The sequence below is a fragment of the Sinocyclocheilus rhinocerous genome, unplaced genomic scaffold (genome assembly GCF_001515625.1).
Source record: "Sinocyclocheilus rhinocerous isolate Xijiao unplaced genomic scaffold, SAMN03320098_v1.1 scaffold1314, whole genome shotgun sequence".
Classification (NCBI taxonomy): Eukaryota; Metazoa; Chordata; class Actinopteri; order Cypriniformes; family Cyprinidae; genus Sinocyclocheilus; species Sinocyclocheilus rhinocerous.
In genome coordinates this window covers 292095-315875 of record NW_015644118.1, presented here as the reverse complement: position 1 = coordinate 315875, position 23781 = coordinate 292095, and the positions used below count along the sequence as shown (strand labels likewise).

Genomic DNA, 23781 nt, shown 5'->3' with positions numbered 1-23781 from the left:
GACCACACTCTGATATGAATACACACACACTTTTACACGCAAGGGGCAAGGCACTATTTTAAAGTGGAGCTCTTTCATTTCTAAAAGTGATGTCAATAATCATATTCCAAAACCGAAATCTCACAAAATTCATTTTTTGAATGCATCGTAATTGCATAGTTCATATAATAATTTCGCTAGAGTAAGAAACGACAGAGGGCTCATTTTACTGCGCTGTTGTGTTGACTTGATGCATTTCAAATTGTGTGTGATAAACACACTCACTGAAATCAACCCTCCCACACACACCCACAGTCTGCCTGACAGCATTTACCGTCTATCACAGCAGCATACACTGAAACAGCGCTAAAAGAAAAACAAGTTTTCAGATGAGCACACTTAGCTGCCAAGTGTACAGGCCCTTGAGCTGCAGCTAATGCCACACAATTGTAAACCTCTCTCTGAAACTGAAACAATGACATATAAATAACTTGACTTCGATGGAATAGAAAAAAAAAAAGTGAAACCATGCAGGACCGAATAGACAGTCCTGCAGAGTACTCTAACTTTGATCTCAGTGTGTGTGTCGAACCTATTAGGCCCCGATCAGACACAACGTGTTTTTTGCAGTGAGAGGCACCTTTTTTAAAATTGTTTTCTATTGGCAGTGAGCATTTTGCAGTGCACGCTGTTTATGCGCCCCGCGTTTTAGCCGCCTGCTGCACCTCGCATTTTTGTAGGAGGGCTCTTGAGCGCCTGAAGTTGAAAAAAAAAATCAACTCTGAGCAGAAAAGTGCCCAACGTCATTTGCGTTTTGTTTTTGTTTTTTTCATTGTCCAATTGAATGAATGGGGAGGCGGCCTTCCGTTGTGGTGACGGAAGTCCGTTGTTGCTTGGAACGTCCAGAGACTGCAATGATGGAGGAAAAACTTGTGGTGGCTGTCGCGGGCTACCCCTAGCTCTATTTTTAAGATTTCTGCTAATATGACAGTTTACTTAACAGCAAAAACCAAAGATTTTAGAGCACTCGCGCTATAATCCTTTGATTAGACTGACAGGACAGCTGATTTGGTGGTTGCCTAGCAACATAAAAAAAGCAGTGCACTGCTCTTTTTTTAAAGGGGTCATATGATGCGATTTCATTTTTTCCTTTCTCTTTGGAGTGTTACAAGCTCTTGGTGCATAAAGAAGATCTGTAAAGTTGCAAAGACTAAAGTCTCAAATCCAAAGAGATATTCTTTATAAAAGTTAAGAGTTAGCCACACCTACCTAAAACGGCTCGTTCGAACACGCCCCCACATATCTACCTCACTATGTGGGAAGATTTGCATAACGCCGCCCAAATGTTCACGCAAAGAAAGAAGGCGTAACTTTTATTCTCACTGTAGTATTGTTGCCGCTGCCGCCATGTCCTGAAGACGCTGTGTGCTTCGTTGTGAAAGCGAAACTACTTTGTTTGGTCTTCCAAAAGAGGACGATATCCGCTTCGTTATGCCTAGATCTGATCTGTGTTGGTCGCTGAGGGAATACTTCAACTTAGTGCTGTGGATCGCCGGATCGGCTTTCACCGTTTTCACCGCTCCTTCGCCGGGACCGCCGTTCTCGACCCCGCCGCCTCAGCTCACTCTTGCCCGGCTTCAGCTCAGGCTAAGCCGGGGCTTTCGCTCACGCTAGGCCGCTGTGTTTTTCGTCGCCACTGATGATTCGAACGCGAGTTTTGAGCAGTGTAGAGTAGCATTTGTTGTTTGTCATTTCTCTGATCACAAATGCAGACAGGGTTTTATGTTTGCGCGGCGCAATGCAACGCAACGCGTAAAACGACAGTATAAGTCATTATAATCAGTGATTATGTCCCCACTGGATGCAACAAATGCCTCGTTTGTAATGGGTTTTAATGTTTTTGTCTCGTCGCTCCGGCCGGACACGGCATCGACAGTATGGTGAGGGGCGTAACATTTCCGTCTCACGCTTGAGGCTAAAATGCCGGCAGTTCTGACTCACAGTCTGTAAGTACGTTTTCATTTAAAGGATTTGCCACTGATGATTCAAACGTGAGTTTTGGGCAGTGTAGAATAGCACTTGTTGTTTGTCATTTCTCTGATCACAAATGCAGACAGGGTTTTATGTTTACGCGGCGCAACGTAACGCGTAAAAAGACAGTATAAGTCTTTATAATCAGTAATTATGTCCCCACTGGATGCACCAAATGCCTCGTTTGTAATGGGTTTTCATGTTTTTGTGCTCCGGCTGGGACACGCCATCACAGTATGTGAGGGGCGTAACATTTCCGTCTCACGCTTGAGGCTAAAATGCCGGCAGTTCTGACTCACGTAAGTACGTTTTCTTTTATCATTTGCCACTGATGATTCAAACGCGAGTTTTTTGGGCAGTGTGGAGTAGCACTTGTTGTTTGTCATTTCTCTGATCACAAATGCAGACAGGGTTTTATGTTTACGCGGCGCAATGCAACGCAACGCGTAAAATGACAGTATAAGTCATTATAATCAGTAATTATGTCCCCAATGGATGCAATAAATGCCTCGTTTATTATGGGTTTTAATGTTTTTGTCTCATCGCTCTGGCCGGATACGGCATCAGCAGTATGTGAGGGGCGTAACATTTCCGTCTCATGCTTGAGGTATTCGGCCAATCACAACGCTCTGGATAGCTGGCCAATCAGAGCACACCTCGCTTTTTCAGATCGATGAGCTTTGTAAAAATCGACGCGTTTCAAAAAGGCGGGGCATAGAGGAGAAACAATAATGTACAGTATGTGGAAAATAATGTGTTTTTTTTACTTTAAACCGCATAAACACATTTCATTACACCAAATACACAAAATAATGTTCTTTTTAGCAGCATCATATGACCCCTTTAATTTATTTTCAAGATCTGAGGTAAGCTATGTAGTTGCTATCATTATGGCTATAGAGGTCACACTAAATGATATTCAAAGTCACATTAGACACTTTTAACATTGAATAAAGCACACAATCAGTAGCCTACCTGAGATTATCATTGCCATAGTTTGTATGCTGTTGTTCCAGCCTCTAAAATAGAAACTTCGCGTGTCGCCGTCGCAGCTGGTTATGACAAAAACTAAGATTAACATGGAAAAGATACCTTTTATCGCTTGTCGCGGCGTCGCGTGTAGTTAGGACACGATGTTACTAGCTTCATTATGAGGTCATATAAAGTAGCTATTATGACTAGTCAGTGCATATGACAAAACTTAGCCTACTTATTTTTATTGGGATAGTGTATAAAGTGAATAAATACTAACGTTAGTCACTAATGAAAAGGTACAAGTAACATAAAAAGATATTTAAATAAATAAAAGATGAAAGAAAACGTTAAATAAATTGCCATAAGTTTGCACTTAAAAAATGACAAACGCAAAAAAAGCGCCCCAAGTTTTTCATAATTACTAAACTGGTTTATAAATTGTTATACACAGCAAATCTGTTGGTCACGTGTTTTATGTTAAGTAGTAAAAAATAACACCAAATATTTAAATATAAAACTCACCTTGAAGGTCGCGCGATCGTTTTTTCTTAAGTAATGATGTTCTTCAGTCCAAATTAACTAACTCCCTCAGAAGTCAAGCACTCATTCTGCATGAACTGTCCCTGCTGTTACTGCGCTCCCCTGTGAAGAAAACGATGCTGACTGGTGACAAATCCCACAAGGATGCGATTACTACGCGCCTGAACGCGCTTTCACCGGGATGCTGCGTCGACTGGTCTACACTCCACGACGCGCGGCGTAATATTGTTGTAAGTGATTTCATGCGGTTGTTTGAGCCCCAACAGTCCCTTGTTTGAGGTCTCAAACATTTTGTAACAAATATTAAAGATGACACCTGTAAGCAATTATTTAGTAGAGAGGTCGAAAACAGATTTGTGTGTCGGAGCACAGGTAGGCTATGACCGTTAACGTTTAAAGTGTGAGCGCGCGAATTCCTCCGGAGGACAGAAAAAAGCGCGTGCAGAAAGCAATACAGAAGCAAACGCAAATTTATGTTTAGTATTTTCTCTGCTTTTCTCGCATGGCTAACCCTGGTTTAACAATTCCAACTGTGAAATCGGGGCAGTTTGTATCTATTAAATTATTAAAACCCGTTTTTAAAGTAGACAAACATAGTTCAATTGTCCTAAAATGTGCGAAAAAGAAAAACCTCATAATAAGCTTAAGGACCAGCAGCACTTAAAATATTAGACTGCTATTTGGCGCTCTGTCAACACTAATTCAGCTCTGAATATTGTTCTGCAGAAGATGTGACCTTAGGCTGTCATTCCTCCTCCTGTATCATAAAGTTCCTTGCCAGATGCCAGTGAAATATCTGATGCACAGGGATACATTAATATTTAAAGTCACAGCTGCAGTGTTGGACTGGTGACTGATTCAGATTACATTTTGAAGATGAATAGTAGTGTTTTATAGTTGCATTTATAATGTACGTGAAGGCTAATAGTAAATCACGAAAAGATGGTCCTGTAATCCTCAGTGAACCCATCTTTTCATATATATAAGTGAAAAAGTGAGTGAAAGTGAAGTGAAGTGTGGCCAAGTATGGTGACCCATACTCGGAATTTGTGCTTTGCATTTAACCCATCCAAGTGCACACACACAGTAGTGAACACACTAGTGTTCAGCAGTGGGCAGCCATATTGCTGCGGCTCCCGGGGAGCAGTTGGGGATTCAGTGCCTTGCTCAAGGGTCTCAACTCAGTCGTGGTATTGTATATATATAAGGGATGCCACAATATATTCTAAACCTGTTGTCCAACAAAAGAGAATATTATGATTGATATAATGTATTATATCAAATCAGACATATATGTGACCCTGGACCACAAAACCAGTCATAAGGGTCAATATTTTTTTAATTGAGGTTTAAATAAATAAGATGAATAAATAAGATATATGGTTTGTTAGGATAGGACAATATTTGGCAAAAAAATCAAAATATTGAGAAAATCGCCTTTAAAGTTGTCCATATGAAGTCCTTAGCAATGCATATTACTAATGATAAATACATTTTTAATATATTTATGGTAGGAAATTTATTAAATATCTTCATGGAACATGATCTTTATTTAATATCCTAATGATTTTTGGCATAAAAGAAAAATCGATAATTTTGACCCATACAATGTATTGTTGGCTATTGCTACAAATATACCCGTGCGACTTATGACTGGTTTTGTGGTCCAGGGTCACATATTATCATTCAAAACGTTTCTATCTTCCTTTTATTCAGTCACAGGGATAGCTACCTTTATCTATATTAGGGATTTCCTGGCGCGTCAGCAGTTCTATTACTTCTGTGATGCTTATGTGGAGTTTCTGTGCAAGGGCGCTCTCCGGCTTCCAGTATGAATGAAACAGACATTACATGTGTTTTTAGCGCTCAATAACGGCCAAAACATCCTATTTTGGGTAGAAAAAGAAATAGGAAAAATAATACTTCTCTCAAAAGAAATTTTAAGTAGACATAATAATCCATTTTAAATTGCAGAAAACACTCTGATGTGTCAGGCCATCAGAACCGAACCGAACCCGAAAACCGTGGTTAAACAACTGAGGTATGTATTGAACCATGGTGTAACTGTATTGTTACACCCCTAATATATACAGTATATATATATATATATATATATATTCTGTGGTGGCTGAAATTTATAAGGCATTTAGTTTAGCCATTCTGTTAATAAATTATGGTTAAGCATGTTATTTAATGCAGTCCTTTGATAATTTAATATTAAGATGAGTTTCTAAAAAAAAAATGTATGGGAGGAGTTGCTCTGTTGTCACTATCTAATGGCCTTCCCCTGTGTGAGAAGATGAGAGCTTTTGGCTTGGCGTCTCAAATTTCCTTTTGATTCCCGCCCTGGTAGACAGGGGCCACTGAGGCATGATGATTACATGAGTGAACATAATCATGCCTTTCTCTCAGCCATGCTCTCATTAGTCTTACAAATACAGCTATGCCAGTTAGGTGATTTTGAGACAAGCGGATGACATGACTGGCACCCATCTCTTGTATCAGCTCTTGTATCAGAAGTCAGGGCGGGCACGACCTGGGGGACCATTCACCCATTGTACCAGGACAAACTGAGAGCTCACCAGCAGGCACACAATGAGCTCTGTGAGGCATAAAACAAACATAGTATTGTTTGGGCTACTTTTGGCTGTTTACTGTGCTGGGAGAAAGTTGCACCCACACAGAGCTCTGGAGCTTCTGTCATCTTTGGACCATACCACCAACTTGAAGGCCTACTGCATCCTTTTGTGCAAGCGAAAAATGTATTTGATCTATGCATATGAAAATAGAATTTATCACACAATTCATAATCAACATTTACCTAAAGACATCAATGTTTATTCGTCACACACACTGGCAGTGAATGTGGATTAAAATGTGGATAAAAGGAGGAATGGACTATTACCACTAAATATCAAATCAAATGCCATCTGCAAATAAATGATAATACACAGTTCTCAGAAATAACTTTTCAATTATTTTATCCAACTTGTATCTATTATTAACCCTAATCATATTCATAAAGCTTGACAACAGAAAGTGTCTAAGACTTTTTGTTTTCATTTTGAAAAATATATCTATTTTTTTATATTTTCAAACCTAATAATGTAAACGCTTTTAAACATTTTGTGAAATGTTTTGATTGAAACATATGCTTGTGCTATATTTCTTTAAAATAAATGCCACTTGTTTTATATGTTGATATATAATGCAGAGACATTTGTATATTTTTTAGTTAATATATTTTTAAATATATATAAATATCAATACACACCATTATATATAATGCAGATATGTTAATGAACAGTATATATTGTGTCTGGGGGCTTTGGGTTTTTGGGGTGGGCCTGTCTGTCTACAAACAGAGAATCCAGTTCGATGTTGCCCCTGGATTCTCCTGCACTGACAAGTCACTTCATTAAAAAGTGAAAAATGGCTCCATGGGAAAAAGTACTAATACTTTCTCAAACCAAACATTCTCCAAATCCCACAATATCATTTAGTCATCATCTAATGATCTTGAGAATATGGTCACATTGATGTTTCCAAAACACTCATTCTCATTCATGTGACCAACGACAGATTTATGATCATTCCTTACAGATAAAAACACATAAACAGCGTGTTGTGTGTGTAAAGCATGAAAAGTATCTTTACAGGGGCACATTTCTCTCACAATGATAAACAGCAATCAAAACTGTCCGTACATGCAGTCACTGGCTGTCCAAACAAAGATAAACAATGAGAGTGATGTCACTCCCTCTGAGTGCAGCAGAAGATGCCTGTTGTTTGTTGGTGTAGTCTTTTCATTTCGTTTTTGTAAAGGCCACAGATTTCACCCCTCACCTGCTTCCCGCTGGATCAGATCTGTTTGACCCTGCTCTGAGACAAAGCACAGATTATTGAAAACTAAGCCTGCATACAATGACGCCAAAAGATGATAAATTAGGTCATTGATTCATCCAAGCCTGGCTGAACAAAAGGTCGGCTCGACTTGTGACAAAAGTGAATGGCTTAGTTCTCCACTGGCCAGACTCTGGGTGTTGAAAAGTGTCAGCTTTGCAAAGCAGCTGAAAGTGCAGATAGATGAATGTAGAAGACACTTATTAAAAATGAGTGTTTCAGTCAGCTTATTATAATTTAGCATTGAGTGCTTCTGTGCTGCAGTACATCTGTTTTAAAAATCTGTTAAACAGAGAAAGCCTAAGGACAAGACATTTTATCATTAAAGAAAAGGAAGTGCACCTGTTCTTGTTCTAAGAAAATATTCTTGGCTCATATTGGTCGGAATAGGATGCTAATATTTTGCCTCAGGTCATGTTGTTCGGCATAGTTAGTACAAAACACGTTAAGCTAAAGCTAAATCACTAAATCACCTGAATACAAATAAAATTAAATAATCAAATACATAGTACTTTATCCTATACTTTTCTTTTACATATAATTTTCTCTGACACTTTTAGTTATATATATACTATATAACTATAAGTAACATATAGTGCACTTATAACTTATAAGGGAGACACTTAATCTGGTGTTCCCTGTCTTGCTCAAAGGAAAAGTGTAACATCAGTCCTGCTGAAGTTTAATTCAAATATAGTCCATTACAAGTGTGCAAAATTAGACTTAATTTCTTAGGATTTTCTGCCCCCTATTGGAGAAATATGCATACAACGAGCCGAGAAACAGAAAAACAGCAGGATGTGTTTTTCCCACTTCGGGCTCAGAAAATATCGCCGCCTCTGAATCAAAATTAAGTAATAGCCGTAAAACAGGAAGTAGAACTAAGCGATACAACGACACGGTAGAAGGTGGATAGTCTGCATTTAGCGCCGTTACAAAGTAAGCAAAGACTTTTAGTTAGCTAATTTAGTAAATTTAGGCTAAAACTATAATTGAATTCAGCCAGAGCTATAAAAGCCTTTCATACAAATGTCAGGAATTGTACTGTCTAAATATGTGTAAGATGTTATGCATTTTGTTTTTAGTAAAGTTGCAGTTACCGTAATCCTATAGACATGGCAGGCAGGAATCCAGCTATTGTGGTGGTTGGTGCTGGAGTGGCAGGACTCGCTGCAGCCAAGAAACTGAAAGAATATGGATTTAATGACGTCACGGTGCTGGAAGCGTCCGAGAGGGTCGGAGGAAGAGTAGCTACTGCAAGTCTAGGTGAATAGCCTTCATTATATCTCAAATAGAATTACAGTATTAAGTTAATATATAGAAAATGTCATAAAATATTAAAAGTTATTCAATAATGTAATAACAATAATTAAATAAAGTATTATTAAATGAAAGTATTATTAATAATAATTTAAAAGGTTTGTTCTTTTTGTCAATTATATTTATTATTCATAATAATGTTTATTATATGATCATTGTTTTAACAAGCAAACAAATAAATGTGTGGTTGTGTGTTAGAGGAAGCTAAAATCTGAACCCATGGCTTAGTTTCACTTCCATTAAATTTTTTTTTTTTTTTTGTGTGTGTGTGTGTGTGTGTGTGTGTGTGTGCTGTGTCAACAGATTGTATCATGTGATTTTAAATCCAATTTATGATGGGACAACAAACTGACCTTTCATGGCATTTTTTACTTTTATGAGGGTATATTTTTATAAACACACAGTATGTCTTCCATTTATGCCAAAAACTCAAGAAATTGAATAAATCCAATAAAATTATCAATACAGTGCCTAAAACCCATCACTAAATAGGCCTAGAATAAAATGGGAAATATGGGGCTTTAAAATAAAATAAAAATATAAATAAGGATAAAATTAAGATAAACGTAAAACAAAAAGAACTACAGGAGTTTTTTGTGCATATTTTATATATCTGGGGCACTTCCTGTAACACTTTCTCCTAAGCCCCATGGTTAATTTCTGACCCTGTAATGCAGTATTCTATGCTGTATTAATATTTAACAATACATATGTTACTGTCTTTCTCTTATTATGTGAAAGGTAATGCATGTGTTGATACCGGAGCAGAGTACATCCATGGGGCGTCAGAAGAAAACCCAGTCTACTGTCTACTAAAAAAGTCTGGCCTTCTAAACCAGATCCCTGAGATGGGCGAAGAAGCATTTTATAGTAACAAGGGACACAAAGTAGATGCAAACTTCGCCAGATATGCATATGGAGCTGGGGAAAGCATCATTCGATACCGTGGCTCCAACACGGGAAAGAGTTTAGGTGAACACTATGCAGAAAAAACCCAGGGTATGATTGACAGCTTGCAAGAAGACAATGACAAGAGAACGAGAATGCAGAGTATTTTTGCTTTGGTCGGAAAAGACATGCTGATTGACGTTGGAGCTTCAGACCTCCACAGGATCTCTCTTGACTCCTGGCAGTATTATATCAACATGGGTGACAGTCTCAATATTGCAGGGTATGATGGGTTGAGAAGAAGATCTGCATTCATTTGCAATTATTGCTCATTAAATGATTCAATTAGTGTTAAATGTTATGTATGTATGTCAGTTTCATGTTTCAGCTTGTGGATAAGCTGCTGGAGGACTTCCCTAAAGATCGTTTGCTGCTGAAAAGAGAAGTTAGTAAGATCAAATGGGATGGATCTTTTTGTGTTGCCCCTCCTCATGATGAACTTCTCCTCTCTGCTCACACTGAATCTCCTTCTGAAGAAAAACTCTGCCAGTACCCAGTTTGCATTGTCTGTGAGAATGGAGAAGAGATTGTAGCCGATCATGTAATTGTGACCATTTCATTAGGTATGTGTTGATAAGGATTAAGTATTATGAGTAAGATGCTGTCTGAAGTGAGGACTATGTAATTGCTTAAGAGATCAATTTTGCTATTTATAATTGAGAGATCTCTCTCTCTCTCTCTCTCTCTCTCTGTGTGTGTGTGTGTGTTTTAAAGGTTGTCTAAAAGCACACGCATCCAGCCTATTCATCCCCAGTCTCCCAACCGAGAAAATGGAGGCCATCGATAAGCTGTGCTTTGGCAATATTGCCAAGATCTTTTTGGAGTATGAAGAGGCATTCTGGGAAAGTGATGTTGGTACTATCAGCCTCATTTATGAAGATGACACCCCTGCCTCAGTATCCACCAATAAAATGCAGTGGCTCAAGAACATGCAGTACTTTTCTGTCCTGAGACCCAAAGAAAGGTTAATGTTGTATCAAACTACAGTGACATTTTCAGTAATAATAATAAAAAATAATAAGTAGTAGTAGTAGCATTGTTATTATGACTGTTAATGGTGCAAAAAGCTGTAGTAACATTATTAGTGTACCTCAGGAAAAAAATATAACATGACACCTTTAACATTGTTACTTGTTAGGGTTTATTCATCTTTAATTCTCTCTTTTCTAGGTTTGGCAATATCTTAATTGGCTGGTGTCCAGGAGACATAGCTGACCTGGTTGAAACCATGACAGACGATGAACTCTCAACTGCGATCACTGATCATCTCAAAATGTTCTTAGGTAAAGAATTATCTTTAGTAAATATCCATATTATTACTTTTGGGTGTTTGCTAATGTGTAAGTTACAAGACTTTAAGGTTTTTAAAAGTTCTAAAAAATGTATTGGTGAAAAGTTTTTCACAAATATCTTGTGTTTTTAATATTTTCTGTACTTCCAAGGACATTCAAACATTCCTCAGCCGAAATCCATACTCTGCACCAAATGGCGCAGCAACAAGTTCATAAAGGGAACCTACGCTTTCCTCACCGTTGGTGTTGATGGGAAAGTTATGGACACACTGGCACAACCACTAGTGGGCAGCCAGCATCCTAATAAAGTATGTATTTTTTTTTTCTTAATGGATTATCATTTTTATTTAATTATGGGCTATCAAGGAGAAGGTTTTCATACAGAAGTATGTTTAAAAGAGGGTTAGGATTAGGCCCTCCTTTGTTTTCTTTTCTTTGTCAAAGTATTAAAGTGATTTTTCACTTCATATATTTCAGGATCATCAGGTCCTGTTTGCAGGTGAGGCAACAATGAAGACTCTTTATGGCACAGTGCAAGGAGCTCTACTCTCAGGACACAGGGAGGCAGACAGACTGGCAGCACATTATAAGAAGACAGTGGCTCCCACTTCCGCTACCTCATTGGACAAGCAAGTTTAGAGAGTTAAAAACGGTTCTTTGGGTGATAGTGTCCAATAACAGGGAAATTACAGAGAAAGGTTTTTGACAGAGGATGTGATCGCCACCATGAGGCTGCTCTGTGTAAAATAAAAGAATTGTAACAGTTTTTTTAAAGAGCAGAACTATTTTAATTAAGAAAAAGGCTGAGATTTTAATATTTTACTGTTGTATACTGTACTTTTTTATATCATATTCTATGTATTTTTGTCGAGATGAACATATGGTCAGAATTTCAAACTATGTTTTTAAATAAAATATTGCATGCTAAATTTTGGTTTGATTATTAAAATTCTAAGCAGCTGGTTTGCACGAATCTATTTTATTTAGAGGAAAAATAACAGCTTCTATTTCTTCATGTGAACAAAAATCCAAACAGAACGGACAGCGGAACTATTGGCAGTTGCAGCACAAGTTTCCAGGCGGAGCATTTTATGCTGGTACACCCCCATGCCGTTTGTTGATGGTGACCTTCTTCATTCTGAAGAGTTCTGTTATTATGTTCTTACACTTATGAATATATTTACCACATAGCCGTGTCCAGTGTTGCCAAATTTATGGTCATGGCTTTAAATACAATTGGTCAGCCTTGCATGAGTATATTTAGGTAAGTAAGTTAATGAACCGATAGCACATTGAGTTCTCTCGTCTTTGGTATAGTGTGGTAGTGAATGTATTTTCGTGTTTAGAGTTATGTATTAGTTTTAAGATATTTTTGTTCCCATTCACAATTTATTAGACCTGCTTATGGAAGGATTTTGCTTTCTTAACTAACGTTATTTCCTTAATGACAAGTGTCTCTATAAACCGTCAATCGATCTGACTTCGCACTGAATGTGATCAGATGATTAAGGTTCTGACGCTATTTCGTTATTTTTCGATTTTACTACAGCTAGCTTAAACATCATCGATGCGCAGAAAAGTTTAGATTGTGAATTTCCGTTTATTGTTTTGCATAGGCGTCTTCAGGCTGTAGTCACCCACAGGTGCTTGCAAGCCACATCCACATTTCACACCACAGTCTTTCAGTCAAGCTCCAACAGAACGTGTGTGGTCCGCTTTGGGAGGCAGAAGTATGAGAGGATGTATCCGGTTCTGTTGGTGAGACCTGACGGGTCCACCATCAACATCAGATATAAAGAGCCCAGAAGAATAATGAAGGTTAGTGGTTTATATTCAAGGCTTTTTCGTTAAAGGTACGCTTCACCCAAAACTGAAAATTCTGCCATTATTTACTCAATGTCATGTTGATGTAATACTTTATTTTTCAGTTGAACACAAAATGATCAATTTTTTTGAAGAACTGTCATACAATGGCAGTTCAAAATGTCATCCAGTTTTTTTTTTTTTTTTAAAGGACCTGAGGTTGGTGTTTTGAGTCAGTTATCAATAATTTTTACTGTATTTTTTTCCCTACCAGATGCCTGTGGACATCACCACCCTCTCGGAGGAGGAGAGGAAAATCAGAATGCGGAAAAGAGAACCGAAGAGGGCAGCAAAACAGAAATTGGATGATTTTGAGGATGATTTCAAAGTTGATGATTACAGCAAATTCTGGAAGAAGAAATGAATGGACTGATGCAGTTGAATGCCTCATTCAGACTATTTACGTATGTTTTCACATGTACAATATTGCAATTTTGTATGTCACTCTGCAATTAAAAAGTCTTGCAATGTTTGTTGTCATTCTCTGCCTTTTTTATTTGTTGCTAAATTGTAGCATTAACTTTTTTTTCTTAAGTATTCTTATACAGTGGGTACGGAAAGTATTCAGACCCCCTTAAATTTTTCACTCTTTGTTATATTGCAGCCATTTGCTAAAATCATTTAAGTTAATTTTTTTTCCTCATTAATGATAGAACTTTTTGGCCTTAATTCTAAGCGGTATGTGTGGAGAAAACCAGGCACCTGTCCAATACAGTCCCAACAGTGAAGCATGGTGGTGGCAGCATCATGCTGTGGGGGTGTTTTTCAGCTGCAGGGACAGGACGACTGGTTGCAATCGAGGGAAAGATGAATGCGGCCAAGTACAGGGATATCCTGGATGAAAACCTTCTCCAGAGTGCTCAGGACCTCAGACTGGGCCGAAGGTTTACCTTCCGACAAGACAATGACCCTAAGCACACAGCTAAAATAACGAAGGAGTGGCTTCACAACAACTCTGTGACTGTTCTTGAATGGCCCAGCCAGATCCCTGACTTAAACCCAATTGAGCATCTCTGGAGAGACCTAAAAATGGCTGTCCACCAACGTTTACCATCCAACCTGACAGAACTGGAGAGGATTTGCAAGGAGGAATGGCAGAGGATCCCCAAATCCAGGTGTGAAAGACTTGTTGCATCTTTCCCAAAAAGACTCATGGCTGTATTAGATCAAGAGGGTGCTTCTACTAAATACTGAGCATTTTTCAGTTTTTCTTTTTTAATAAATCTGCAAAAATTTCAACAATTCTGTGTTTTTCTGTCAATATGGGGTGCTGTGTGTACATTAATGAGGAAAAAAAATTAACTTAAATGATTTTAGCAAATGGCTGCAATATAACAAAGAGTGAAAAATTTAAGGGGGTCTGAATACTTTCCGTACCCACTGTATATATGTACTGTACTGATCAAAAGTGCTTAATTTTTCCAGTTTTTAGGAATTCATACATTTAGATTATTATGCTTTATGTCTCATAATGCGTAACTCTCAGCATTGCATTCTCAGCATTCTCTGGAACAGGCTGATTAATTATTAATGAAGTTAGCACCTGCTTCAAAGTTCACACTTTTGCCTCAAGCATTGTACAAAATGCCAGCTTCACCTGAGCTTGTAACGGGCACCCCAGAGCCCGAGGTGCCTAGGAAGTTTACTTTGGAGGCTGCTGTTATTGCTGTGGTTGTGGTTTATTTTGTGTTTGTGTTGGCAGTCGGAATATGGGTAAGTGAAAGTCTGCAGCCTAGTAATATTTGCATTGATGTAGAGAATTCTGTAATTCTTGATGCAGAGATAGAACTGGTGTGTTTTTGATTTGAAGTCCTCAATCAGAGCCGACAGTGGGTGGATACTTCTTGGCTGGGCAATCCATGACCTGGTGGCCAGTGAGTTTTTGTGTTTACTCTAATGAAGCTGGAATTGTTTATTTTGTGGCTGTCTACAAGGAAGCATCTTGATTTTTAAAGTCCTTATCTGGAAAGCGGAAATAATGAAATCGACGAACTCTCCTAACATTTTTTTTTTTCATATAAACACATTATGAAATGAATGTGTTTTACATTAAATAAATGAAATAATATATAACAGTTATACACATCATGTTCACAGATAATTTGTGTTTAGTGTGAAGAAATGTCTTTTTCAGCTTGGTTTATCATAGCTTTGTTTAGTTTTGAAAGTGTTTTCTCAGTATGTCTTTCTTGTGTTGTGTTTCAACAGATTGGAGCCTCTTTAATGTCGAGTAGCGTAGGCAGCGGTCTGTTCATTGGATTAGCAGGAACAGGAGCCGCAGGGGGACTCGCAGTTGGGGGATTTGAGTGGAATGCACGACTGACAAATCAGTCCTCATCCTACAAGCTTTCAGTGTTGTTTCAGTAATTACTAATTTCACTTGTAGTTGTCTAAGGCTAATCAAATGTTTGACCGTTTTAATGCATCACATGCTGAAACAAAACATCTTATCAGACATCAAGTATGATGCTCTTTAGGCAGCATGGGTCCTCATTGCCTTGGGCTGGATCTTTGTGCCCGTGTATATTTCTGCTGGAGTGGTCACAATGCCAGAGTATCTGAGGAAGAGGTTCGGGGGTCAGCGCATCCAAATCTACATGAGTGTGCTCTCTCTCATCCTCTACATTTTCACCAAGATATCAGTAAGACTCCTTAGTTTAATAAATGTGAATGAAGTATTATTAAATAATATATAACACTTATTCTGTATTTGTTATATATGTATTGAGTATATTTGTTGAGCACTTGTTATATATTAATTGAAAATAAAACAACAGTACATTAATACAAACAGACACTTTCCAAAACTGGAAGAAAAAAAAATGATAATCTGATATATAACTAGAAAAAAAAGTATTCAATTACAAAAATATGCAAATTAGAAGGACGAGGACTTTATATTGTTATGTATTGTTTTAAATTTAAATTATATTATAATGATAAAAGAGTCTATTGCATGAATGAAACATGTTTTTATTTATACTTAAGCCAAAGCGCAACAATACAGTATGCTATGAAGTCTACAATAACAGTAAACAACAAATAGCATTTCAGCAGAGTTGTAAGTTTTAATGTATGTGTAATAAAGTTATTCATAATCATAACCGTGGTCTTTCCAGACAGACATTTTTTCAGGGGCTTTATTCATCCAGGTGTCTCTGGGATGGGACCTGTATGTCTCCACCGTTGTGCTGCTAGTCGTCACTGCACTCTATACTATAGCTGGTAATAAAACAACACATACATGACTGATACTTTCGATAACTTAGGGGGTCAGCATGGGTCACAGCATTATGCCTAAATGTGATTCTAGATGAAATGCTTAAATTGGTGGCTTGTTTTAATGCAGGTGGCCTGACAGCAGTTATCTACACTGATGCCTTACAGACCGTCATCATGATAATAGGAGCATTTGTCCTCATGTTCATAGGTATAGATCTCTCGCTGATGAAATGTTATACTTACAAGAATTATTCCAGGGTAAGAACAGTGATTGCATTTCAATTGAATTTCTACTGACAGCATTCGACAAAGTTGGCTGGTATGAGGGTTTGCTGGTTCAGTATGAGAGAGCTGTACCTGCTATCACAGTTCCCAACACCACTTGTCATCTTCCTCGGTCCGACGCCTTTCATATCTTCAGAGATCCAGTGACAGGAGATCTTCCTTGGCCAGGCCTAATTTTTGGACTCACTGTTCTGGCCACATGGGTGTGGTGCACAGACCAGGTGAATTTATAATACTGTAGATTTTTGCTTGAATTAGTATTCAGCAGAGGGTTTCACAAATGTGTCTCTTTAAGCGTAAAAATAGTTTTACAGCAAGCAGTTGCGTCTGTTTCATGTTTGAAGGTGATAGTGCAAAGGTCTCTCTCTGCCAAAAACTTGTCCCATGCCAAAGGCGGTTCGGTACTCGGTGGCTACCTCAAGGTCTTCCCTATGTTCTTCGTCGTTATGCCAGGAATGATCAGCAGAGCTCTCTACCCAAGTACTACCTTGCAAGTCATTCCTTGCATTTCCCCTAATCTATGGTCTGGATTTAAGAAAGATGTTACCTAAACATTTATTTAACCCATAAAAAGGGGTTTAATGGACTATTCACACCATTAATTTGCATAAATGTAAAATCTCTACTTTTATAATAAGTAGTATGACGGTGTTTATGCATTTTCTAGATGAAGTAGGATGTGTGGATCCTGGTGAGTGTATGGAGATCTGTGGGGCCAGTGTTGGCTGCTCTAACATTGCCTACCCAAAGTTAGTTGTGGAGCTCATGCCAGTGGGTATGACAACCTTATGTTTTTTTTCAGAATAATCAGATGTGTGATTTTTCAATTAGTTGAAATTTTCTGTCCACTAGGATCATTTTAACAAAATTAATTCTATCGAAAATGTTAATAAACTAACAATTGTTCTAAATAGCATCAATAGTATAATTATATTATAATAAAATATTTAAATTATAATATATATCTGTGATAAATTATAATAGATGTTATCATTTAAATATTTTTTTATGTCTCTATAGTTACTTTTCCTTATTTTTTAAGAGAAACATTAATGTTACTTTTGCCAGAATTTCAATTTTAAGCTTATTTTCTACCCAGTTCTTTTATGATACGATTTTGATAAGCAGAGTGACAGTTTGAAGATCATAATGGGAAAACATATTTCAAAGTACTTTTTAAGTGCCTTCAAAATGCTTCATTCAAATAATTTATGTAGTGAGAGAGAGCCTATAATGCTCTTGTACAACAACAAAAAAAGGGATGCAAAACCTATCAAATATGTTGACTGCTACAACAGAGATTACAGAGCAACAATAGTGTTCCTCTTGTTCTTGATTTGCTAATGCATTCTTGCTTTCCTTGTAATTGTGTTGTAGGTTTGAGAGGTCTGATGATCGCTGTAATGATGGCAGCACTCATGTCCTCTCTCACCTCTATATTCAACAGTAGCAGCACTCTGTTCACCATGGACATATGGCAACGTATTCGGCCCCGGGCCACTGAGAGAGAGCTCATGGTAGTGGGCACTGGGCAGGTAGTCTGTTAAATGTTTTGTGGAAAAACTTTCATTTTGAACATACAGTATTTTTCAGAAATAAACTGAAGTATCTAAAAGAAGTGAATGCTGTCATTATATGCATACAAACTAGTTCAACGAAAGTGGAACCAGTCCACCACCAATTCCACCAAGTGGTTTAACCACATCAGGGTGGTTTTGTTGACCTGTTTTGGGGCGATAAAGGCACCATTTGAGCTTTGATACTTGATATACAAACTGTCAGTGAGGTTCATGAAACATGAATAAGTTCAAAATCAAATCAGACCACTTGTCCTTTTCCATAATATACACTTTTATTTTACTGAACAGCCTGAGTATCATGGGTCTTAATTGCTGCTGTTTACTTACATCCACAGGGTGTTCATTTTATTGCTAATGGCCCTGAGCATTGTGTGGATTCCAGTCATTCAAACAGCTAATAGTGGACAACTCTTTGACTACATTCAGTCAATCACTAGCTACCTGGCACCTCCCGTCACCACAGTGTTCATTATGGCAATCTTATGGGGGCGAGTAAATGAACAGGTGAATTAAATAACCCTTTTCTTGTGCCCATGCAATAAAGTGAAAGTTCAATGGCCTATAACACTTGATGCATTTATTTTAAAAAGTTTGTAAAACATTCAAGTTAAGTTGTTTTCTTTTTATCTTGCACAGGGTGCTTTTTGGGGTCTGATGGTGGGACTAGTGGTGGGCACTGTGAGGATGGTAATGGAATTTGTGTACAGCACCCCATCATGCAGAGAAAAAGACCTGCGCCCTGCCCTGCTGAAAGATGTGCACTACCTGTATTTTGCTCTCATCCTGCTTGCACTGACAGCTCTGATCATCACAGCTGTCAGCCTCTGCACTGCACCTATTCCAGAGCAACATGTAACTAAGGATCGCGATCCAAATACATACACATTTAAAGAATTCTTTATCCATTTGTATACAAAACGTACAAAAAGGAGATAAATGCTACATACCCAATTACACGGGGACTTTCTATGCATTTATATTGGTTTAAAATGTAAAAAAATGCATATTACAGACTAATCCCACTCCTAAAAACATTTAGCATTTTTTGTTTAATTTTAGTGATTTTAATTGTAATTTAATTCATTTATGAACCACTTTCTTCCCTATTAATGTCCACAAAAATAAGTTTTGTCAGGTTTTAGCTACTCAAAGTACCAACACAACATGTACACTACCTTAATTTTGAAAATTAATTTATATAGGCAATACTTTCATTTCTGTATTTGCATTAAAAACAGCAAAGAAAGAATGTATAATGTATTATTTATTTATATATTGGTTATACTTTATATTGATAGTCCACTTTAGACATTCTACTAACTATAAGTAACTTTGCAACTAACTCTTAATTAACTTGCAACTGTATGTAATCTAACTCTAGGTTAGGGTTAGTAGAATAAGTTGCAAAGTTAAAGCAAAGTTACTTATAGTCAGTAGAATGTCTGTTGGGGGACCATCACAATAAAGTATCAGATATTAAGCAGACTGTCTACTAATACTCTTATGACTGGTAGTTGACATGTAGTTACAAAGTTAATTATAGTTAGTTGAAGGTCTAAAATAGACTATCAAAATAAAGTGTTACCTACATATTTATATGAACAAAACATTATTGAAGACAATATTTTAGTAGAAACACACACTGAACATGAGCTAATATAACACTTATATTTCATTTTAGCACGTTCGTTTGACCTGGTGGACAAGACACAGTAAGAAGGAACGTGTAGAGCTGGAAGACCCCTGGGCTAGAGGGTCCCAACCAGCAGGCTCTGCTCCAAGCACTACAGAGTCAGAGGGGTCGGATGAGGATACGCCTGCATGGTGGAAGCGTGCTGGAATGTGGCTGTGTGGTCTCTCCCATGTGGCTAAACAAGAGATGAGTGAGGAGGAACAGAAGGCTCTGGAAAGGAAACTCACCAGTATTGAAGAAGACCACACCTGGAAGACTGTCTGCAATGTTAATGCCCTTATTTTACTCACTGTCAATGTCTTTCTTTGGGGGTACTTTGCGTAAATAGCTTGGAAGGACCCCTTTTTTTTTTTTTTTTTTTAAGAAATTCAACAATACTGGTGAAAAACACATCTGGTTGTCTGCAATTAAATGCTTTCATTTTATATATTGTCAATGTCTTTTTTTTTTTTTTTACTTTAATGTACAATAAAAGTTGTGAATAGCACATTTTTGCTGTTATTTTGGTGAGTTGATTTTTTATTTAAAAAAGAGTCAGATTTTGAATTAACTTTTAATTTTAAAGTTGATTAAAAGCAGCTTGCTGTCACAGTGATAATAACTAAACATATATACTGTAATAATGCGTGCTGTGTCATAATGACAAAGCAAAAAAAGTAAGATGCCTCTAATCATTCTCACCCAGTGGCGGGGCTTCACCAGGCTGTAAGATAAGATAATATTATATTATAACTTATATATTATAACTTATTAAAATACTAAACACTTATATATTTCTTATTTTAGTTTGTCTCCTCAACAATTGTTTTCATTGATGAGCATGCAGTGTAGAAATGAACAGATTTGTGATTCTTATGATTCACTTCTTGTCTTTATAAATAAGCTTGAAAGCCAGCAGCTTTGTTATCATTATTGAAGAATGGGGTCATTTGAATATTGTGTTGGACAATAGGGGGCCTCGGAAAGTTTGAACGTTGCTTTAAATCACTCATCCGATCCATTTTGGGCTGATCCTCGCCAGGTTTTCCAGCGCAACCCATCCATATTCTTAATGTGGGCGTGAAACTCTCTGCTCTAACCTCCTCTCTACTTGAATGAACTACAAGTTCAAAGTCATACTACACTGTTTAATGTACTCGAGAGAGAGGGAAACATTGTACCCGAGGGTATTTTACGGTTAATAGTTACATATAGACAACACTTGTTTCCAGTCACCGATTTTTACGGAGCAATGGAGCCTCATGTAAATGCGAAGCAGCTTTTTAATCACGCGACAACCCTAAAGCTTCACACGGGGAATTTAGTCAACCGCAGTCGACTTAAGAAGAAATGTCCGTCTTCAACTAGCGAGGAGGTAAGTGACATGAGTTTGTGGTGCTCATGGTGCATCTTGGTCCATTTTGGCAACACAGGCATAGCATGTTTTACAGTGTGATATTGTTCGGTGAAGGAGTTTGGCCAAGGGTCACCCCATTATTTATGATGATAAGGTTGCCGTTGCTTTTGTGAAGTCCGATTCTTTTTTTTGAACATCGGCTCCTTCGGACGGTTCATTCACCGAACCGGTTCACAGAATCTTTTGAGACGTCACTCGTGTTCCTGGACGTATCATCTACGAACGCTTAAAACGAGTCAATACGTATGTTTTCAATATAAATTCTAAATAATGTGTTGTTTTAGTTGTAGACACTGGATTTTGGATTCTGTCATGATTAACCTAATTAGGTTAATTATACTTTTCCTCGATATATTGTCATTACTGTTGGAAAAAAATTGGTGATATGTTTCTTTGTTTATGTTCCGGCATGACTCCCACCTTACAGTCGAAAGCTTTGCGAATCGGTTCAGTCGAATCATTAAGATCGACTCGGCTCACAATAACGATTCCGGGGCTAAAATATATGATCCGTCTTCTTCCATTAATGACGTCAGTGGCTAGTTTGCCTCGTGCTGCTCATGACATGCCACTGTATGCAAAATGCGGTATGAGAAATTGCAATGCATCGCACTGTTTTTGCATTTTACGTTCAAATGATCAGGGTTTTGTTCTACCTTCTTTAGTTGTAGTTGTGCATACAAGCAATGCTTCTGCCTAGTAACACTTGCTAATCGAGTGTACATCATTAAATGTGACCTGACCTGACCCGACATGCTGGAATGAAGGATGATACAATGTCATGCTGATGTAGATTTTCATCAGAATGTCTTAATCTCAACAGATGATTGACAAATGACTGTGCATTTTATATTCACTGGCTAAAATCTCTCTGACATCCAATAACAAAAATGTGGCTTATTGTTCAAGCCCATGCAAGTGGATCAGTAATGTTTAAACACGTGTATGTGAAGATGGTATTGTAAGATTATAACTAAGATGTTAATGATGCCTTGATGTGAATTTTTTTTCCCTCAACAGTGTATAACAGGGCGTTTCTGTTTTCCATTTTATTTCATGTTTCTTTTTTTCTGTTTATGAATTTTATACACACACACACACTTTTTTATAATAAATAAAAAGAAAACAAGTAGATTGTGTAAAAAAAATTATAAAGAGTGCTAGTGTTAATGGGTCAGGTGTAGTCCATGCTACGCCGAATTGAGGCAGTAATTAAAGCAGAAGGAGACCCTACCAAGTTATTGAGTACATGTACAGTAAATGAACATACTTTCCAGAAGGCCAACAATTCACTAAAAATGTTTTTTTTATTGGTCTTATGGAGTATTCTAATTTGTTGAGATAGTGAGTTGGTGGGTTTTTGTTAAATGTGAGCCAAAATCATCACAATTAAAAGAACCAAAGACTTAAACTACTTCAGTCTGTGTGCATTAAATTTATTTAATACACGAGTTTCACAATTTGAGTTGAATTACTGAAATAAATGAACTTTTCCACGACATTCTAATTTATTGAGATGCACCTGTACGTCTGAAGTAGTGCATTTAGGTAAAGGGGTGCAGAGCCAGTGGTTGTTTTGTAGGCAAACATCAATGCCTTGAATTTAATGCGAACAGCTACTGGTAGCCATAAATAAATTATGCACTTTTTTTTTTAATTAGACTTTTCTAAAAAAAGCCTACAGGGCCAAAAGTGTCTATGCCTATGCCTATGAATATTAAGAAATGGTTTGTGAAAGCTGCCAAGATGTTGTTTTTACGTTTCATAATATCTGTAGCCTGTTGTAACATGTTTTTCAATTTTTTTCTGAATTCACAGCTTCAAGACTGCATCCAAGGCACACTGAGCGAGTGGTTTGCCGCAATGCCGTCATCTCTTGATTCTGTAAGACCTTGCATGACACTCATTGCGAAAGTGGAAAAGGAAACCTTGAGAACTTACAAACAAGCCGTTTTACGCAAAAAAAAAGTCATCTTTGACATGTTAAAGATTTGCATGAAATAATCAGACCCCCTGAACATAAACAGTTGAGCACTCTATGGATTGTGGGAAAGCAAACTGTCTGTCTCTTTTAGCACCATTAAAGCATATATAGGCAGTGGGATGAAAAGACAGTTGTTATGGTGATTGTCCATGGCAAGGGGCCGCTGTGCCTCTGCTCTGGCTCATTCTGCCATTGTCAGCGAATCTGCCTGAGAGTTCAGCGAGTGGAGAGTAAAGGTCTTAGCACACAAAAGGCGAGGCTTATTGATGCATTCCTTTCATGCAGTCCATTAACAAGGTGTCTGATGTTTTCACATGCAAAGTAAAGTGAGTTTCATAGACACAAGATTGCCAAAAAATGATGGAACTATAATGCATAATCCAGTAAGTTATTGGATACTTTCCATGATAGCATAGTTTTGCAATTACCTCTGTTTTTCTTCCTCAGGAGCTTCCCAGTGTTCTGGATTGTACTATTCCAGAAAACACAGAGGCCATCACTCCAGAGGAGAGAGAGGAGCTGAAGGTGTCTGGTGAGGATTACTGATCCTTAGTGCATCAAATAATGCTGCTGCAGTGCATGTGCATCAAGGTTATTTTCGTAAACGAAAACTAAGACGAAAACGATTGGTCAAAAAACATTTTCGTAAACTGAAAAAAAAAAATCAAAATAAATGAAAAACGAAAACGAAACGAAACTAACAACAGTTATTGCAAAACTAACTGAAATAAAATAATAATTATCAAAAATAAATAATCGTTTTCGTAATC

General features: G+C 37.5%; 4 protein-coding genes across 5 annotated transcripts in view; all 4 read left to right on the top strand.

The window, feature by feature from the left end:
- LOC107758000 (spermine oxidase-like) overlaps positions 1–11855 on the top strand; it is a 23984-nt gene extending 12129 nt beyond the window's left edge. Inside the window, exons 3-10 of one of the 2 annotated variants that reach the window (XM_016575623.1) lie at positions 5500–5566; positions 8514–8694; positions 9490–9919; positions 10012–10259; positions 10411–10660; positions 10867–10979; positions 11139–11296; positions 11466–11855. In XM_016575623.1, the coding sequence (XP_016431109.1) occupies positions 8544–8694; positions 9490–9919; positions 10012–10259; positions 10411–10660; positions 10867–10979; positions 11139–11296; positions 11466–11627 (1512 nt within the window). In that variant the 5' untranslated portion in view covers positions 5500–5566; positions 8514–8543 and the 3' untranslated portion in view covers positions 11628–11855. Of the gene's footprint in view, positions 1–5499; positions 5567–8245; positions 8368–8513; positions 8695–9489; positions 9920–10011; positions 10260–10410; positions 10661–10866; positions 10980–11138; positions 11297–11465 lie in introns of those variants that run through there. The other variant, XM_016575624.1, reaches the window with a different exon arrangement.
- Positions 11856–12039: 184 nt separating this feature from the next.
- Positions 12040–13297, top strand: LOC107757989 (39S ribosomal protein L55, mitochondrial-like). The gene is made up of 3 exons (XM_016575608.1): positions 12040–12252; positions 12605–12806; positions 13066–13297. The coding sequence occupies exons 1-3, from the start codon at positions 12203–12205 to the stop codon at positions 13213–13215; spliced, it is 402 nt and encodes a 133-aa protein (XP_016431094.1). The 5' UTR covers positions 12040–12202; the 3' UTR covers positions 13216–13297.
- Positions 13298–14435: 1138 nt separating this feature from the next.
- slc5a9 (solute carrier family 5 member 9) lies at positions 14436–20041 on the top strand. The gene is made up of 13 exons (XM_016575607.1): positions 14436–14574; positions 14673–14725; positions 15060–15164; positions 15329–15493; positions 15971–16076; positions 16201–16281; positions 16374–16579; positions 16703–16838; positions 17026–17133; positions 17736–17883; positions 18271–18442; positions 18575–18790; positions 19620–20041. Exons 1-13 carry the CDS (start codon positions 14436–14438, stop codon positions 19953–19955), a joined length of 1971 nt encoding a protein of 656 aa, XP_016431093.1. The 3' UTR covers positions 19956–20041.
- Positions 20042–20678: 637 nt separating this feature from the next.
- LOC107757997 (glutamate--cysteine ligase regulatory subunit-like) overlaps positions 20679–23781 on the top strand; it is a 7948-nt gene continuing 4845 nt past the window's right edge. Inside the window, exons 1-3 of the mRNA XM_016575618.1 lie at positions 20679–20985; positions 22846–22911; positions 23459–23543. Of these exons, the coding sequence (XP_016431104.1) occupies positions 20863–20985; positions 22846–22911; positions 23459–23543 (274 nt within the window). The 5' untranslated portion in view covers positions 20679–20862. The remainder of the gene's footprint in view (positions 20986–22845; positions 22912–23458; positions 23544–23781) is intronic.

Excerpts from the sequence above, each read along its gene's own strand:
- slc5a9 (XM_016575607.1), top strand. The coding sequence starts at position 14,436 with ATGCCAGCTTCACCTGAGCTTGTAACGGGCACCCCAGAGCCCGAGGTG. Across the intron at positions 14,726-15,059 it reads AATCCATGACCTGGTGGCCA|ATTGGAGCCTCTTTAATGTC; the intron begins GTGAGTTTTTGT and ends GTGTTTCAACAG. Across the intron at positions 15,494-15,970 it reads ACATTTTCACCAAGATATCA|ACAGACATTTTTTCAGGGGC; the intron begins GTAAGACTCCTT and ends TGGTCTTTCCAG.
- LOC107757989 (XM_016575608.1), top strand. The coding sequence starts at position 12,203 with ATGGTCATGGCTTTAAATACAATTGGTCAGCCTTGCATGAGTATATTT. Across the intron at positions 12,253-12,604 it reads CCTTGCATGAGTATATTTAG|GCGTCTTCAGGCTGTAGTCA; the intron begins GTAAGTAAGTTA and ends TGTTTTGCATAG. Across the intron at positions 12,807-13,065 it reads AGCCCAGAAGAATAATGAAG|ATGCCTGTGGACATCACCAC; the intron begins GTTAGTGGTTTA and ends TTTCCCTACCAG.